The 19,677-nt window shown below is 37.0% G+C and overlaps 1 protein-coding gene across 1 annotated transcript; it reads right to left on the bottom strand.

Annotated features, from left to right (window-relative positions):
• Window positions 1-7,653: 7,653 nt before the first annotated feature.
• LOC127779820 (protein WVD2-like 2) lies at window positions 7,654-13,263 on the bottom strand. Its single transcript, XM_052306726.1, has 7 exons — window positions 12,281-13,263; window positions 11,675-12,107; window positions 11,151-11,233; window positions 10,802-10,898; window positions 10,642-10,713; window positions 8,859-8,969; window positions 7,654-8,253 (listed from the first exon to the last, which is right to left on the bottom strand). Exons 1-7 carry the CDS (start codon window positions 12,454-12,456, stop codon window positions 7,984-7,986), a joined length of 1,242 nt encoding a protein of 413 aa, XP_052162686.1. The 5' UTR covers window positions 12,457-13,263; the 3' UTR covers window positions 7,654-7,983.
• Between the last annotated feature and the right edge of the window lie 6,414 nt (window positions 13,264-19,677).

Below are 19,677 nucleotides of genomic sequence, written 5' to 3'. Positions count from 1 at the left end.
ACCAAAATGGGCCATGGCTTGGGCCAGTCCCTTTAGGACACATTGTTGCTACCATGATGAAAACTAATGCTACTCCTCATGTCGTAAATATTTGACATTTAAGATAATATTCTCTTAACTTTTGAAACCAATACTATTAGAATAATTTAAAAAAGAGTAAAAAATCTAATAAATCTGTGATATTATTATATCTTTCAAGATATATCTATGCATATCACTTCATTGTTTTTACATTAAGCATTTGAGAAATTATTATGATGGCCAAAGTCTAAAAGTATGATCAAAACTTGTCTAAAAGTTAAAATAATTTTTTTAACCGAAGGAGCATAAAGTCTATCTTAGTGGCCCGGGCGACCCGGGGCCTGGTATATACTGTATATGTCTCTGGATATGGTATATATTAGTGCTAGCTATATGTGGGCATGTGGCCATATTCATTGAATCTATAGATACGGCTGGGACTCGCCAAATATAGATGGCAATAATTCTCTCGTCTGTTGTAGAGTCACGTTATCTTAAAAGGGAGAGTAGTTATAATTATAGCGTCATATTTTCACAAAAGAACAATCAAATTGTTTTTTATATTGTATAAACTATATATTCTTGCATTTATAATTATATTGTGCCTTTTCAAATTTAAAGAGTAATTATATTGTAATTTTCATTGTGATTTTTCTAATACACGATGTATAAGAGAATTAGGATTAAAAATAATTTATTATCCATTTGGAAGAAGAGATAGGAGAAATAAGCATGTTTACATATAGGAGAGGAAGCAATCAAATAGGAAAAAAATGACCGAAATTAAGTGAAAAAGTGTGGTGTCTCAATTTTAGCCAACACATAACTAGATTAGTTTATCTAAGATGACTACAGATCAAATATTTATAATTATCTGCTTTTGATTGGTCAAATCCCTTGAGATATCAAAGGCACCTTGTAGTTACATCTAAATCTACTTACCATATATTTACGAGCAATCTTTTACGCGTTCGTGAAAAAATAAATCTAATTAATTATCATCAGCGCCAAGTCTTAAGCTACCCCTTTAGAGGCATTTATTTTCACCATGCAGAGGCATGCCTTGATCCAATATGTAACTACTCGCCTCGTGCGCACCCAGCAAGAATTTTCCGGTCAGGCAGGACCCACTTACATCTAATAACTTTTATAGGTTAACTTGTTGATATGAGTATTCTATTAATTCTATTAAGCCCTGCGCCGGGATGTCACACAATATACCGTGGGCTGGTTTGGGCCTGGACCAAACCTGTATCGGCCTCTATTTACCATATAAACATTTAATTTCGTCAGGAAAATATCAAAGTTTTAAGAGGGTTATATGCGGCCTATATATGCATTCCTATTATTTTTTCTACTGTTTCAGCATCGGCATTAATCATAGTTCAGATAGCAAAGAATCCAATAACTAATTGCAACTACCACACGCACGGTTAGTTGATTATCCATTGAGATCAAAGAACTCGATCAGCTTGTACAGCCGCCAGGACGATCATATAATGAAAATTAGGATCAAATTAATCTTGTACTTGAAATCTTATAAACACCCAATACTTATTACCGATGATGGTACCAGATACTCCGTCCATGTATCATAATATAACAATTTTTGACTATGTATCTGAACAAGAGTATGTTCGGACATATAGTTAAAAATTACTATAATCTATTATATTATTAAAGGAATAGAAAAGGTAGCCTCCATGTTCGCTCTCATGGTATAGAAATTCTCACATTAATCGGAGAAAAAGAAAAAGCAGAGTCCATATAGAAATACAATTAGAAAATAGCTGAAATTCGGAATTAAAAAATAAGGAATATTAGAAGAGGAGACTAGAGTCCATATAGAAATACAATTTAGAAATAATTGAAATTCGGAATTAAAAAATAAGGAATATTAGAAGAGGAGACTAGAGTCCATATAGAAATACAATTAGGAAATAGTTGAAATTCGGAATTAAAAATAAGGAATATTAGAAGTCGAGTATAGAGTCCATATAGAAATACAATTAGGAAATAGTTGAAATTCGGAATTAAAAATAAGGAATATTAGAAGTCGAGTATAGAGTCCATATAGAAATACAATTAGGAAATAGTTGAAATTCGGAATTAAAAATAAGGAATATTAGAAGTCAAGTATAGAGTCAATATAGAAATACAATTATAAAATAACTGAAATTCGAAATTAAAAATAAGGAATATTAGAAGTAGAGTATAGAGTCAATATAGAAATACAATTAGGAAATAACTGAAATTTGGAATTAAAAATAAGGAATATTAGAAGTAGAGTATAGAGTCCATATAGAAATACAATTAGGAAATAATAGAAATTTAAAATTAAAAATAAGGAATATTAGAAGTAGAGTATAGAGTCCATACAGAAATGCAATTAAGAAAAAATCGGAATTAAAAAGTTAAGGAATATTAGAAGTAGAGAATAGAGTCCATATAGGAATTTAAAACTAACTAAAATTTGGAATAAATATAATAAAATTAAAAGTAGAGTTTAGAGTTCGTATAAAAATACAATTTACAAATAAATAAAATTCGAAATTAAGAAAAATATGGGAAGAAGAGTTTAAGGTCAATATAGGAATACAATTTAGAAGTAACTGAAATTCGAAATTAAAAATTAAAGAATATTGAAAGATGAATTTAGAGTCCACATAGAAATACAATTAGAAATAATAAAAATTCAGAAATAAAAATAAATAATATTGGAAGAAGAACATAGAGTCTATATAGAAATACAATTTACAGAAAATTCAGAATAAAAAAATATTAAAAAACGAGTCTGGAGTCCATATAGGAATATATATAATTTACAAATAACTAAAATTTAATATTAAAAATAATTAATAACTAACACATATATAAAATATAATATGAATATTAAAAATTAGTAGTTTTGTAAAGTTATTGCAAAATTTAAAATTATGTTGTCATTTTAATATATTTGAATAATATAATGAGAAAACATATATGCTATTATATGAGAGAAAATATAATGATGCTAGCCGCGCAATCTGCACGGGCCACCATGCTAGTTTAGGATAAAGATAACAACAAATATTATCAATATCATATAAATATATAATCTTTAATTGGGGTTACATATCTGGAGGCGTGGTGTACCAAGAATTTACAATCATGTTCATACATTTTATTTCCCATTCATCCTATATATTGCTATAAGAATACGATCAAGCTTCATCTGCTAAATCTTTAACTATATGCATGATCAAATTTGTGATCGGTAAACCTTATATAGAACCATATGATATGATGGTTGACGGCAACCTAATTAATTAGTGACCGGCAGGAGCAGGAGGGCGGCAGTAGCCACCGGCGCCATTCCCGTTGGTGCAGCCGGACGGCAGCGACGAGCTCTCCATCGTCCACGACTCCACCACCACACCACTTTTCCTCACAACCGGCACGGCCGTGGTCTTCTCAATATTGACCATCGGCCGCGCCGCCATGCCACCGGAGACCAGGAAGACGAGAAGAATGACGGCAACAATAGCTGCTACCACTGCGGTAAACCTCATGATCGATCGATCGATCAAATGCTTATTTTTTATTTTTTTTTTGACTGGGGATCAAATGCTTAATTCGATCGGTGCCCAATCTTGCAGTAGGTCCTTGCACTCTCTGCACATATTTATAGTCACACGGATGCATATGCATGCATGAATACATATTGTCGATCGCCTGTGTGCAGTGTCATCACTAGTGGAGTTACTGGAGTATGGGGAGAGAGAGACGTTTTGCGTTGGAATTTGACTTAGAAACAACGTTAATAATTTGTCGCAAAGGGGAGACGAAGTGACTGATTGGTTGAGCCACGGCTGGTAAATCATAAAAAGGATAAACGAAGCATCCAAAAATAATTTAAAACAATATTTTGCACTTCCACTGTTTTTTAAGAAACACAATATAAACATAGGCGTTCTTTGAATTCAAGGATAAATGAAGGAAAAATAAAGGAATTGAAATCCTACATTATCCATGCCTTTGATTCGGAGGAATGAGAAAAGGAAAAACGTAGGAAACTTTCCTATTCCTACGATTCTAGAGGAAAAACGTAGGAAATTTAACATCCACTCTAACCTCTTGTAAAACTTCACTTGAGTCTATCTCTCTCATCTGATTCCTGCGGTCCAATCAAATGTTCATTCCTGTATTTTTTCTGTGTTTTGCAATTCTCTGTTTTATATTTGCATTCCTATCATAATCCTTCCTGTGTTTTTCATATTCCTCTGATTTTTCAATCCTACGATTCAAAGGGGCCCTTAATATTTTATAAGCAAGAGTTAGAAAATATATAGACTATATATGATGTAAAAATACCTAGATCGATCAGTAAAACATTAGCTTTCAAATTGAAATTTTGCTAGATAAGCTGTCGAGCAGAGTTGACGAGGTTGTCAATGGATATATATCATCAATTCATAGAGCGACCACGGTGTGCGACTCATCAGTGATCGGTGGTGTCATTTTCAGACTGCCGTACGTGCATGCATTTTTCCAGGGGAAGCAACATGGAAATGCATGGGTGCGCAGGGTGACCTTTTCCCTGCTCATGTGTCAAAAGAAGGAGAATGTTGTCTGCACGATCTAATTTAGCAACAGTGGATGGTTAGGAGTTTTTGTCAACTTTTAGGTGCATGTATGTATGTTGCACGATTGTGGCTTGATATTAGAAAAGTTAGCTATGTGCATGCGGATATTCCTTAATACACGTACTCTATTTCTAACCCCAGATCCTAGAATCTTTAGCAGTATAAACACTGATTAGATTCGACTTTCATCATCTAAGGGCGGATCCACCTTCTAGGCGGGATGGATGGCTAGGAGTTTATGCCCTCAAACCATTAAGGTCGAGCGACAATGACAGAGTTAGAACCGAAGCCCTGCAAGATGGTCAACTCCCTAATAACCTTTAAATTTTCATGATTTTTAATTCAAATATTAATGATTTATAGTACCTAACGTTTAACTGTGAAATCATACTAGAAAGTTATGCACATACTCATTACTAATATGTACTCTGTTTCTAACTCCCGATCCTAGAATCTCTAGGATAACACTAGTCGAATCGACTATCATCTACTAGGAGGATCCACCTTTTGGGCTGAATGGATGATTGCCAATGTTTCACGCCCTATGCAAGGGAGTCAATTCCTCAATAACCTTTAAAATTTCATGAATTTTGATTCAAGTATCAATGGTATATATATACCATAACTATGTGCAAAAACTTGTGGAATCAGCTGGCCCGGCCCACAGGTGGAAGAACATGCAATGGCTATTGCCGAGCGACATCCCAGCTAGAAACACAAAATAATGAGGTTATAAGGTTACTTTGTAACATATATAGTCTTAACCCAAATTAACTAAAGATTTGTAACATATATAGTCTTAGTTAATTTGGGTTATAAGGTTTGTCATGGCTTTACAAAATTCATAGCTCTACCACTATCAGCCCGTCAATCCATTGATTATTATAGGACTTGGAAAGAGGATTTTTGAAGTAGCACATCCTCATAGTGCCACCAAGTTATTTTACTTCCTCTAGAATGCTACAATCATATACAGGTTAAACTATTTTCTATGAAATTACTGTAAAATCCATATTATTGAACAGGCTCGGTGAATTGCAAAATGATTAATGAAAAAGATGGAGCCAATGCATTGTTTAATATATGACATCGTTGATTTTTAGATTTACATTTGACTATGCGTCTTATATAATTCTTTTATGCAAACATTTTAAAGAAGTTTTAAAGATAAATTAAGTTATAAAATAAAAAAGAATGATGAGACATATCTTAAAAAGTTAATGATGTTATATATTAAAAAACCAAAATTATTAAATAAAAGGAACCCTAAACTTAGAAGCAAACGGGCCTTTAACCGGCAGCATGCACGTACGCGTGGCAAAAGAAAAACCGATGGAAGAAAATGTGTGCCGGCTATCAGAAATGTCAAACCAGGGCCTAATTCTCTCTTAACTATAGTATTGTCCTGCAGGCCACGACCTGAATCAAAACTTGGATGATTGGATAACCACCCATCATGGCACGGGCCTAACTCGATCACAATATACCCTTTTTCAAAGGTCAGCTGTATGTTGTCCGAGTTGTCAGTAATCGGAGCATAGAATTCAATTAAAAGGGTTGTGATTTTAGAGGCCTAATTTGACACATTTACCAAGAAAAATGATTAGTACTCCCTCTGTCTCAAATTATAAATTATAGGATGTTCTTATTTTTAAGAAAAAAAATCAAACTCTGATAGTTTTTATTAATAATTACATTAATAATATCTACACCAAGTATTATGTATGTTATATTATTGTTATTAGATTCGTATTTTAAAATACTTTCATGTGATACTAGTTTTATAATTGTTGATGATATAATACGAAATAAATTAATAATCAAAATATGTTATTAAAAATCGTGTAAAAAATTATAGGCCTTATAATTTGAAACAAGGGGTAACACGTAAAAATTCACAATTTCTGACCTAATTTTTTGAAATTTCAAGTTTATTGGTGGATTCGTTTAGGATGTTTTTCCATACAAACATAATCCTCCCCAGTCCTTCCCAATTTCGGATGTACCGATGGGTTCATGTAGGACGTTTTTCCATGGAAAAAAATCATTCTTTAGATTTAGTAAACCATTTTAAACTTCAGATTTTTTTTTCAACATCCGAAATTTAAATTTTTTGGTGTCCTGAAATGATTCGGCAATCCCAGATAGTGAACCCTGAGCTCGATCGCCACCCCTTGTTCTATGAGAGCTGCATGTTTAGTTCAGTTAATTGTTGGGCTCTAGGCTTTTGCAAACGTTTTCAAGAGAAAAGGAAACTTCATTTCAAATAAGTTGTTCTAGAAAATGGCTCAAAAGTGTGAAGTTGAGCTATGCAACTAGTTACTTCCTCCGTCATGAGTGGTTTAAATCTAGTATTCTTTTTTGGGTAGATGCCGTACCCCGTATGTACACACGTATATGAGCATCTGTTTTTATAACGTGTTTCTTTTTTAAAAAAATGATATGGCTCAAAAGTCTCCTTTGAAATTAAATGGCTTTAAAGACAATTCTTGATGACTCAAAAGTGTGTTTTGCCGCTTTCCAACTTTTTTTGTTTCGTCAGGTCGCTGTACTAGAAGCGCCTGACATGTTGACAACTGCTCATGAGTCATGACACTAACCAATATGCACATGCCGATATATAGAGATATAGCCGGTCGGTGGCGTGCATGCATTGCTTGCCTTTCGCATGGCTTCCTCAGCTGGCTCACTGCAAGAAAGATTTTGCAGAGAGTCGATTTTGCTCAAAGTCAGATCTTATCAACCAAATCGTACAAATGTGGACCTCAAGTCTTTTGACAACTTATTTTTGGTGCAAAGAAAAGTGTGCATCCAACATTTCGAAGTTATTTTCTCCTCAAAGTTTTGTACTTCCATGTGATAATGGGGTTGAACCAAATGGCAGCAGCAGAACGTAGAGAGAGACATCCAATGCATGAGGGAGGTATTTGCCATTTCAGTACTTCTCTGTACTTTTTCCCAGAATTTTGGCGATCCCGAATTCAAATATGCAGACATTCTTCACAGATTTTGCAACAATATCAACAACAAGTTGATGCTTAAATACAATACCATAGGATCTGCGAACGCCGCCATACATCAACAACAATGTCACACCAACAGCCTATCGGCTGCCAGATTAGTTCTTACAGCACTGACTCGGTTACCCCCTTAAAAAACCTCGACAAATTTACAACACGGAATACCACATGGTCTCTGTACCAAGGTTCTTACAAGGAGAATGCAAAAAAAATAATCCAGCAACAAACACACTGTTGTCGGGACATGATGCCATCATCGGCGATGTGAGGTATAAATTAAATCGAAAAATTGCACGGGAATGGGAATGGATCATGAGTTAGGTTTGTACAGCAACATTCGCAGCACCTGGCTTTCCCACATTCTTCATGACGCCCTTGGTCGCTCTGGGTTTTGCGGCTACTCCAGTCTTTGGAGCACTCTTCGGAGAACATTGGGTCCTGCTGTTAACTTCTTTGGAGTTCCCAATACTGTGACGATGTAACCGGCAACATGCTGCACTTCCATTTTTACCCTCTGGTGTATGAGGGGTATCGCTGCAGCTCTTTCTCCGTGTCAATTTTGGTGATTTGGCACGAGTTGGAGGCACCTATAAATAAAAGACAAAGTGAATACCAACATTGCACATACTAAAAGCTGGCAAGTTAATGGTCCCCAGTTGAACCAGCAGCTTGCATACCAATGCTTCATGCAACATTGTGCACTTCTATTATTATCATGCAGGAAAACATAAATACTGCATTTACATTAGCTATTCTTTTTCCCTGCGTGTTCGAGAAAAAACATTAACTACTTTTAAGTAATGTAAAAGCCTGGGACATCTCTCGTACTCTTATTGTTCATTCAGGGTATTCCCAATTTAATTATGGCTCTGTTCGGCTGCACTGCAATGCAGCCCTTGCTGCAGCAGCTACAGACACATAGTACTGTTTGGATTGGCTGCACTACAGTTGAAACAAGTGCAGTCGAACAGGGCCTATGTAGATAACAATAGGAACAAGCCTGTAGTCGAGTATGTTTTTACAGATACGCAATCAGTTCAATTAAAGGGAAAAGATCTAAACAGTAATGGGTTGAGATATTATCACTTGAATTAAAATTGCATTCAACAACATGAACAATAATGAGCACACATCAAAAAACAGAAATAATCATTTTAGCTCAAGCACATATAGCAGGAGATCGGTGCATCACCTTCTTAAGTTCAACCTTAGGTGGGGGACCCTCTTGATAGAAGCTTGGCATGGGTTTTGCTCTAATAACCAGATTCTTCCTTAGTTGTTTCAGAGCTTCTTCTTGCTCTTCCTATAAAAGTTGATACTTGGACAGTGAGAAGGTATGGCAACAATAATTAGCAAAAGGGAAAATGACCCTGCTAATGCAAAGTTAAATTAATAAATTGATCCAACTTGTCTACTACGCTAACTGCCATGTCATAAAATTTCTAACAGTGTAGAAAAAGCAACATAATGATTAACAGTCATCAGTAACAAGACATAGCACAAACCATTCAGTGAATCCAAATTATACATGTGGTGTCTAATAACAGGTAACAGGCCATAATCAATGTCAAATACTCTGTAGGGCTACCCTGATCATGGTAAGAAATATCATTAGGGCTGTCTATTAGAGAGAGAGAAAAAACTTGGGCTGTCAGCTGTCGGTGTCTTGTAAAGGGATGATACCTACATATGATACTTGTTTCCTCCACAAGTCAAGTTACACTAATTGATTTCTGACCATCAGTTTTTTCCAAAACAAATCAAGATGGACATTTCATGATTAAAGGCAAACTAATTTGCTGAACAAGAGCAAAATCTGGTATGGGTGCTTATATATTTAAAAGAGTAAAGTGCACAGGCGGTCCTTAAACTTATAGAGGTGTGTCATTTAGATCCCTAAACTCTCAAAATGCATATCTAAGTCCCAGAAGTTGTCAAAGTGTGTCATCTAGGTTCCAATTCGTCACAGCTCCTCTAGGATCCTTCGTGGCGCTGATGTGGCATGCCACACGGGTGTGATGTGGCATGCCACACGTGTGTGATGTGGCATCATCTTGACTGAAAAATGGGACCCACTTAAAAATTTCCCTTTTCTTTCTTCTCCTTCTCTTTTTTTTCTTTTCTTCTTCTTACTCTATGACCCTAGCACCCCGTGCGGTGCTGGCCTATAGTTGCAGCGAGAGGAAGAAGAAAGGAAAAGAAAAAGAAAAAGAAAAGAAAAGAAGAAAAAAAGAAAATTTTTTAAGTGAGTCCCATTTCTCAGTTAAGATTATGCCATGTCATATCCGTGTGGCATGCCACATCAGCGGTACGTACGATCCTAGAGGGGCTGTGGTGATTTGGGACCTATATGACACTTTAATAAGTTCTAGGACCTGGATCTGCATTTTGAGACTTTAGGGACCTAGATGACACACCCATACAAGTTTAAGGACCGCCCATCTACTTTATTCTATTTAAAAAAGCAGAATCAATTGAACTACTAAACAGCTCCATATCACAATGGGAGACTAGAATTTTCAGCATGGTTTGTTGTGTCATCTGGCAGGGTTCTCAAGTTCAACGTTAACGGTGATTGAAAGCCATGATAGTTGGGGTCTTGGGGATCATTTACTAGACTACCAAATCGGGATGGTCTACTGAAAGCAATTCCAGTTATTTCATCTTTTTTGCAAAGTCCGAAAAACGCTTTGAGATTCCATTTACATAAAGTGAAACTAGATAGAATGGTGTGAATTAAACATTTGAACTGTAGATTTTTGAATTTCAAATAACAAAATTTCAAAAGATAAGACATGATTCATGAGGAGGTAAAAAATGTCTGAAGCAAAACACAATTCAGACATGACATCAAAAAGGCTACTTTACAGATTTACATTATATAGGAAAAACCGAGCATGAATAATTGTGTTGCTCTGTATGCCACTATCACAATGGCTCTAAAAGAATCAAATGACAAAAGAAACAAAACCTACCTTTTTTCTTGCCTCAGCTTCTAGTTTCTCCTCTTCCAAGGCCTTGCGTTTTTCTTCCAATTTTGTGTAAAACTGAACGGTACTAGAATAATTATTACAATGCTGTCCCCTTTAACTTACAAAGCCATTTCTCTACAGTATGATGAAATTAAATACGTACCTCTCCCCTCTTCTCAAGACGATTACCACATATAAAAGTAGGTGCAACAGGAACTGTTGTCTTCTTAATTTTTCCAGTCCTTGCTGAAGTTACAGTTCTGGATGAATGAAGCTCAGGAAAGCCCAATAGAAATGAAGAGAACATGATATATTTCTAGTTTTCCACCAGTTATGAAGAGTTGAAGACATTAAAGAAAAAGTTAGACAAATTTTCTGTGTTTTAGTAATTCAAGGAACAAAATGTTCAAAGAATGTAGCTATATCCCAATTGTAGCTATTATGAATAGTGTAGGTGTGGCTGCGAAGAATAAGGCACACATGAGAAATCAAGTCAATATCTGAAAGGATACGAAGTAACCGAATATGAATCATCTTCGTGACTATGGGAAGTACTGTCAGCTTGCAGAGGCTTCCTGGGTGTCACTGATGGACTCTGCAATCCATAACCATGGAAAATATTGTCAATAGAACTGGCTTATTTCATCTCAAGAGAGCTTACTACAGTTTATGCCAGCCAAACAGAACTGCAGTCACAGGCATACTCAAGTAAACAGAAAAGAAACTAATAAAAATTTTCTTGTGTACATAGGGGGTTCAGGTTGATGCAACAAATTGTGGCTTATTTAGATAACTGTGTAGGATCTTCCAAATATCATCCCAATTGCCAAATCAAAGCATATGTTGCACCATTTCAAGTGATAGATGACCCATACCTGAAGGTTAAAGCTAAAAGAATACAGAAATTTACTGAGATAATACCAACAAAATGATGCATCATGACATTTATTCCAAAATTAAATAGTATTCAGGCGATTGTGCAACAACAAAGCAGATAAAACATATATGATACAATGTGAAATAGAGTATGTCAGACCTTCTTCGCCATACTTGCCAGCGAGGTGCTACTTTTATCAGAGTGTTTTTCACCGTTGCTGGTGGGATGAGGCACTGGAGTACAATCTCCTTCTCCAGAATCCTCCCTTTCAGTTGCAGGAGCGAATGGCTGAGGAACAGTGTGGTTTGACTCTTCCTGTTCAGCTATACCATGGTTTATTGGTGAACTGGGAAGAGAAGACTTCTGCTGATCAACCAGCTTCAGCACATCTTGATCTGCAGGCACTCCATCCTGGACATTCCCATTCATATGTGAGTCTATAGTAGAAGGGGTTTCTTGCCCTCTTGAAGAATCTTCATCATGCCTGCCACTCATAACTTCTGTATGACCAGCTTTCCCATTTGGGGGACATATAACCACACAATCTGATTCATCATCCGTGGACATTTCTACAACCCCTTTGCCGCTTGGACTGCAAAAATAAATAAAAGGTATAAATACATGCATGACTGCATAGCTGGAGCCTTGAAGCCCCTCACAATAGATCAGCAAAAACAACAGAGTTATTACTTATTAAAGAGACAAACAGTGAGCTAATGTAGTATTTTATATTGCACTATCTTAAAATAAAAAAAGGATAACTACCCAATCATATGAATTATCAATGACATGCAAGCAACTATGACTAAAGACAAGCAGAAGAATTCCACATATGCTAAAATGTTAACGAAACAGGTGTGTGCATGTAGAGCCATCACAAAAAAAAAGGAGGGGGGGCTGTCGAAGCTTTCTAAAACAACAAATATCGCAATGATATGCATTTATTTGTAAGTTTTAACCAAGAGCTGTAGTGTCAACTTGAAGGTATTATCAGTACATTTGGTGATGTCTCTTAATCATTTCAAACTCCAATTGTACTACATTGTTCTAGAATAATCAGTGCACCATACTTATTTTTTGTTCACGTTATATCAACAAGTAAATACTTGTAGTAATTTAAGCAAGTGCCATCATAGCCAGAACTCCAAATTACTCACATAAATTCTACTTAAATTCATGTAAAAATTTGCAAAACTATATTTTGAAGAATCAAAATCGATTCCACAATCCTGAGAAATAGTTTCTGATTATAAATACCACTAGCCAAAAGAATTAGTTAAGTTTGAATCATTAAGCCCACAACATCCCCAAGGGAGCAATATAAAATTGAAGTGGCGCAGTCCTAACACCTTGGCCACTAAGACAAAATCACAAATTTATCCAAACAAATAGCTTAGAAATGGCAACACTTTTAAAAATGCTTTGCAACACGTCACGCGAGAATATAATTCCCCCTCGACAAGTTCAACGCCACGTCCAGCAGAAGCATTCAAAGAAAAAAAAATCCAGCGCGACTACAGCATATGCCAATTTGATATCCTTTCGCAAAAACCAACTGATGAAATGGCAAGCCAGAGCCCAATTCGCCCGAATTATTTAAAGATCCGCACGAACGCGCCCTCAACTTGCAGCAGCGGAACTATCAACCCGCCCTCAATGCCATTGACGCAACCGGGAATGTGATTAGAACAGCGACCATTTTGCGGCAATAACAATGGAACACAGACATTGAGCTAAGCAAACCATTCCGAACCATTCAAAAGCCAACGCCTCCACTCCCCGCATGAGAAACCCTAGTCACCACCCCCTCCCCCCCCCCCCCCCCCCCCCACCAATCCAAAAAAAAAAAATCCCACCAAAAACTCGAGAAAATTTCCCCTACAACTCCACCGGAATCGACCACGGAGCCACTCAGATCCACCGACAACCCCAGGAAACCACACACCAACACACCATTAGCCCCCCGAAAACCTCGCCCCCCAAAAAAATAAAAAATCAAAGGCCAAAACTAGATCAAAGCCATCGTCATTACGTGCTGTCGGCCGCCTTCTCGGGCAGATCCCACCGCCGCCTCGCCGCCGCCCCGGCGTCCCCTCCCCCTCCCCCTCCGTTATCCTCCGCCGTCGCCGCCGTCGTGCCTAGCCTCTGCAACCCCCCCCCCACCTCCCCCTCCCCTCCTCCCCTCGCCTCGCCTTCCCCCGCCGTCAGTGAGCAGCAGCGCCGCCGGTGACCTCGCCTCCACCACCACCACCGCTTCTCTCTCCCTCTCCAAGTCTTCGCTTGCTCAGCTCGGCGACTCGCTCGCGACCTCGCGGCGTGCGCGTGCGCGTGCGTGCGTGTGTGCGCGTGAGAGTTTGGGCGAGGGTCGCGGCCAGGAGGAGGAGCGGCGGGTTGTTTGTGGGGGCGGAGGGGGGAGGTGGGGCCCACCGGTGACCGGGTGAGGTTACCGCGGGGAGGAGGGGGGATTTGGTTTTGACCAGCCACGTGGAAACTCGGGTTAGTTAGCATTTCGTTGGCTATTCTGATTCTGGGAATCGTTAAATAAGTAGTAATGATAATTTTATTTTAATTAGATTAAATGGGTTTTGGAGCAGTGTTTTGTCGTTGCGAAGAGCGGTGACCTCTCACCTGTGTGATCACGTTAGTTTGCTTTCATGTTTGGTGTGAGAAAATAAACCAGTGCATGGTAGTCTCGTATTATATAATCTTCTTTCTTCGATCAATTATTATAGTTGTGATGTTTGATGAAATCGACAGTGTTCAAATGGGTGTAGAAGATACATGCGCGTGTATATTATAGTATTAGGGCTCATTTGAATCGTAGAAATGAAAAAAATTGAGGAATAGGAAAAACATGGATTCTAACATGAATGTAAGTGTAAAATGGAGGATTGTAAAATACGGAAAAAAATATAGAAATAATCGTTTGATTGAACCGTAAGAAAAATATTGGATGAGAGGGATAGACTCAGAAATTTTTCCAAATGGTTGGACATCTTGCTAAGTTTCCTCTAAAACCTACATGCATAAGTCATTCCATACAAAAATTTTAGGATTTGGAAAATTCCAATCCTTTAAGTCAAAGGGCTACGTAGGAAAATATGTTCGCTTCACTATTTTTGTTTATTTAATATTTATATCTTGTATGACATGTAGTTTGAAAAACAATGACGTATTGTTTCGATAACCTTTGAAAAGGGTTGGGAGCACATGCAAACAATGATGGAGCACAAAAAAAAAACAAATATATGTAGGTCAAATAAGACGGGTAACGGCCATTTAGGCGACGGGTGGATAAAACGAGCGAGTGGCGACAATGGACAATGAATAGGATAGGTGGTGGCGTAAAGCCACGGCGGTGCTACAGTTGAGGCGTTGAGCGGTTGGGGGCAAGGGCGGGAGGTGTCCACACGTCGGTTTTGTCCACTGGTGCACTTGTCGGCCCACTAAAGCACCAATCATAGTAAGTAACGACCCACCAACATAGTTACGGACTCAAAAACGATCAACACTTTTTAATTTGTCTTTCTCTCGACAACAAATAGATGGCATATGTAGTATACCTAGTAGAGGCGGCCTTGTAGCGCATAGGGTAAGGTTCTCTTCGGTGGCTAGCTCGATCACCTGCTATATGGGACGCTCCGTCACTACATGCAAACTCTAGATGCTATATGTTATGTGTTTGAATATCTAGATTTGAATCGCTATAAAGAATACTTGATTTGAAAACACGAGATTTAAAACATATACAAAACTCTAGGCATTACTAGGCTAGGTAAATCTCCCAAATGATAGGCTGTGTTAATGAAGGTTCACAAACAATGAGTAAACCGAATAATAATCATCATCATTTTAAGCATTCAACATGGTCTACTATCTTATTTACCTGGGTTTCTTTTTATTTGCGTATCCTTGAATTATGATAAAATAGCCAACGATTGAGGTTTCAACCTAACCACCCACATTTTAAACATCATCTTCACACCACTTGCCAGATGTGAGATAACGAAAACGGCATGATTAAGGTTGTAATCTCCCAAGCTAAGCACTCTCTAACTACCACACACACCCAAAACGGACGAGACGCCGCCGATCCGTTCCGTTCCGTTCCGCGGTGACGCGACCCGCAGCGAAACACACCGCACGAGCCCCCACCTTAACCACCGCAATCCACACACCCACACCCACCTGGGTGGGCCCCACCGCTCCCGGGGCCCCATACGTCATCGACCTTAGCTAGGCCCCGCTCGTCCGCTGTGTTTTTAATCCGTGCCACCTCAGCGCGCTAATCGCGACGGGGGACTCGTGTTAATTAAAGGGTGGCAACAATTACGTCACTGGACCCCCGCGCTTTCGAAAGATCTGGGGCGTTGGTGTGGGAACGGACGGCTGGGATTCGGTGGGGGACCGGACACGTCGGTGGTGGGTTGCGGCGCTTTTGAAAGGCCGCCGGTTTTGGCGCGGCGCGGTGGGCCGGGATCTTCTGTGGCTGGTTGGGCCGGCTGGGTTAGTTTTCCCCTGCGTGTCCTTGTCCAGGGCGTTGAAAAGTCAAAGGACAGGTGGGCCCCACTCCTGCCTCCGGTGTCAGCGGCAACGAGCCCAACCAACAATATCCACAGGCTCACTTCAAAGCAAACTTTCATTTGCGCTCTCTAACTCTCTTTATTGTGTACAGGAGAGCTGATCACTAGTACGCTCTCGAGAGTTATCTAAATAGTTATAATTAGTTTTAGAGAAATTCGACATGATAGTTTAATACTCCCTCCGTTTTTTAATAGATGACGCCGTTGACTTTTTCTTACATGTTTGACCATTCGTCTTATTTAAAAAATTTATGCAAATGTATAAGATATAAATCACACTTAAAGTACTATGAGTGATAAAACAACTCATAACAAAATAAATTATTATTACGTAAATATTTTGAATAAGACGAATGGTCAAACATGTGAGAAAAAGTCAACGACGTCATTTATTAAAAAACGGAGGGAGTACAAGTTTAAAAATAAATTAAATTATGGGCCTATTCACTTTGATGTTATTTTCAACCATACCATTTTTTGGTAAAGTTGCCAAAATTTTGACTACCACCGTGTTTAGTTCCAAACTTTTTTTCAAACTTCCAACTTTTCCATCACATCAAAAAACTTTCCTACACACATAAACTTCCAACTTTTCCGTCACATCGTTTCAATTTCAACCAAATTTCCAATTTTAGTGTGAACTAAACACATCCTATGTTTAGTTTGTTACCAAATTTTAGTAAGTACATATGAAATCTTGCCAAAATTTTGGTAACCTTACAAAAATTTGGTAATGCCAAAACTTGATAAGGTTGAAAATGGTAGCAAAGTGAACAAGCCCTATAACCAATTAATGTATATGTACAATTAAATTATTTTTTTATTACAACTCGTAGAAGGTTAATTTGATCAATCATAGTTGTATAGTGATTTGTCACATATTAATATATCTTGTTAATTTTTTTAATTAATTATTTGAATGATATATAAATAATAAGGGGATGTTCCCTCGAGAGTTTAGAATTGACTCCCTTAGGCTAGGGATTTTCACATCAGCAATGGTTGTTGATGAGTTAGAAATTATGATTGTTTGTTGGCTACGTGCAAAATTTAGCATTGCATGGTAAAAAGGAATGCATGATGAGGAATGCAGTTGATGGAAATTCGGTGGAGTTATCATATGATCTTGTACATATTGTTGCTTTAGAAGATTGTACTTACGCTGTTACGCACGGCTATTTTTTCAGAATAAGGCAGTGAAATTTGATTGAAATCTCTTACAAAGTAATTTAGGGTCGGTTTGTTTTCCTGTTTAGGGCTGGGTGGAGTTTTCATATGATCCGTATATATTATTTGTCTTGCACTCTTCCTATTAACTTTCTGAAAAGGCAAGGAGAATCTTCATGTTGCTTCAAAGTAATGGAGAGAAAGACAACATTCTTTATATCTAAGATTGAATACTTGATGCCATTTAATTTGTGTTATTTTTTTCCACAAGAAGTGGTTGTACACAACTACATATGGTCCTGATATGTCATTTTCTTTAAAGAGATCACTACCATCCAAATTATATATAGTATGGCCCAAAACATTTTTCTTTATTTTGTAGTGGAAAAAATTAACACCTAAAGAATTATTATTTTTTGTCTAAAATCATTTCTTTCCAAGGAGTATAGTAGGACATTTCATGGGAGGCTCACTATCATAGTCTCACTTAATCATGTAGTGGTCCATGCTTGGTTTTCTCAACCAACGCATATGAAAACCATTCGAGTTTTTCATATAAAGATTTTGTTTGTCCTGAAACATTTCTTTCAAAGAGTATAATAGGACATATTGCATGGGAAGCTCATTATCATATATAGCCATTGAATCTTATAGTGGTACCATGCATGCCTGGTTTTCTCAACTAACATATGAAAACAATTTGAAATTGTCGGTTTCTCAGCCTTAACTAAGTATATGGATTCATACATACATTATATACTATCCACTGTTTACACACAGGTGCATGTTTCACTAGAATTTCTTAAGGTTTCTTGGTTATAAAATTTTACATACATTAGTCCAATGCTCGTGCTTGGCTATGGATCAAATAAAATATATTATAATATTACCTAAAATAAATTGAGGTATAGTATTTGATACGAAATGTGTTACCCATCTTTTTTCTTATGTTTAACATTTACTTTTGTTTGATTGTTTTTATAGTATTAAGAAGTTGAAAGGGTAATTTACAATAGAAATAGGTGGGGGTAACCGTGGCGGATGACATATTTACTCTTATCATTATTTTTTTAAAAAAAAAATAATATAGATAGCCTTTTTTTAAGTCATCCTTATTTTTTAGCGTATCATACTTGTGTAGTGTGTGCGCGCTTATGCTTGGCTACTAGAAAAATCATTTATTACCACGAAAAAAATCGTGGCATCAACACTAAAATTGTGGCAATAGATACATGTTGCCACAATTTTAAAATCGTTGCTAGCCGTGGTAATAAATAGTGTGGTAATAGGCTATTGCAACAATTTTTATTTAGTGGTAATAATAAATTTCGATGTTGCCACGGAATGGATGTGGCAAAAAATCATATTGCAACACTTCATATGTGGCATTAGTTCTACGTACCAAATTAAAAGTTTAAATATTAATCTATCATCATCCTATCTATTTATTTTTTTAATTGTGTATTGGCTAGGATTCGAACCCAAGACCTATCCTTCACGTGTGCAGCTCTTCTTTACCAACTCACCTACGCATCAATTCTGTTAGAAAATGCAAATCGTTCCATTTGAGCCTAGCTAACTGAGATTTGAATCACAGATTTGAATATCTAAAATATTTCAAATGAAAAAGTTATCACCTATAAAATTGTAGATCTCATCGAGAGCTATAATTTCCATATAAAATTTGTCTCAATCCGTGTCCATATGAATAAATTAAGTTAAATTATGAGACAACAATTTTTTTATTGTAATGAACTTGTTGATCGTGGCAACAAAAAATAGTGAAAAGTACCATGTACTATATAAATTACTACAAAAATTAAAATTGTGGCGATAGAACATGTTTTTGCAACAATAAGTTTTTTTTGGCGATATCTCATTTTCTATTACAACAAAAGTACTAAATAAAACAACGATTGTAGATCGTTGCAATAAAATATAATTATTTGCCACAGAAAAATTATCATTGCAATAGTACAATATATTGCTACGAATTATTTTTTGTTGTAATAATTTGGTGGCAATAGCTCAATTGCCTTGTAGTGATACATAGCAATTTCATATAGGATCCTTGTGAAAACCTCACACGAATCAATTCATGGTCCGTGAAAAATAGAATAATTCATGAGTTTTAAATGGTGTCTTACATATATCTTGTAATCCAAAAGAGAGAGAGAGAGTGAGAAAAAAACTTGAGCCACTGTCGGTTTTTCAAAAATCATAGTACTGTAAAACAAAGCCAAGTAGCCAGTGAGCCACAGAGAATTTTTGGGTTGTTGTGGATATGTACATGCTCCCACATTTCAGAATCACCTCGAAAACGAACATACAAATGATTTCTTTCTCCGAGATGGGAAGCAAAAGTCAGGATGCTTGGAAGTTGGAAGTTTGAACTGTATTTACAAGTGACGT

This window comes from Oryza glaberrima, chromosome 7 (assembly GCF_000147395.1).
Source record: "Oryza glaberrima chromosome 7, OglaRS2, whole genome shotgun sequence".
Classification (NCBI taxonomy): domain Eukaryota; kingdom Viridiplantae; phylum Streptophyta; class Magnoliopsida; order Poales; family Poaceae; genus Oryza; species Oryza glaberrima.
This window is presented reverse-complemented; position numbering and strand designations above follow the sequence as displayed.

What these genes read in the sequence shown, in the direction of transcription:
- LOC127779820 (XM_052306726.1), bottom strand. Translation starts at nt 12,456, where the DNA reads ATGCATATCATTGCGATATTTGTTGTTTTAGAAAGCTTCGACAGCCCC. An exon ending in TTGATAATTCATATGATTGG is followed by an intron (nt 12,108 to 12,280) that starts GTAGTTATCCTT and finishes TTATTTTTGCAG; the next exon opens with TCCAAGCGGCAAAGGGGTTG. An exon ending in AAGCTGAGGCAAGAAAAAAG is followed by an intron (nt 8,970 to 10,641) that starts GTAGGTTTTGTT and finishes CAACTTTTATAG; the next exon opens with GAAGAGCAAGAAGAAGCTCT.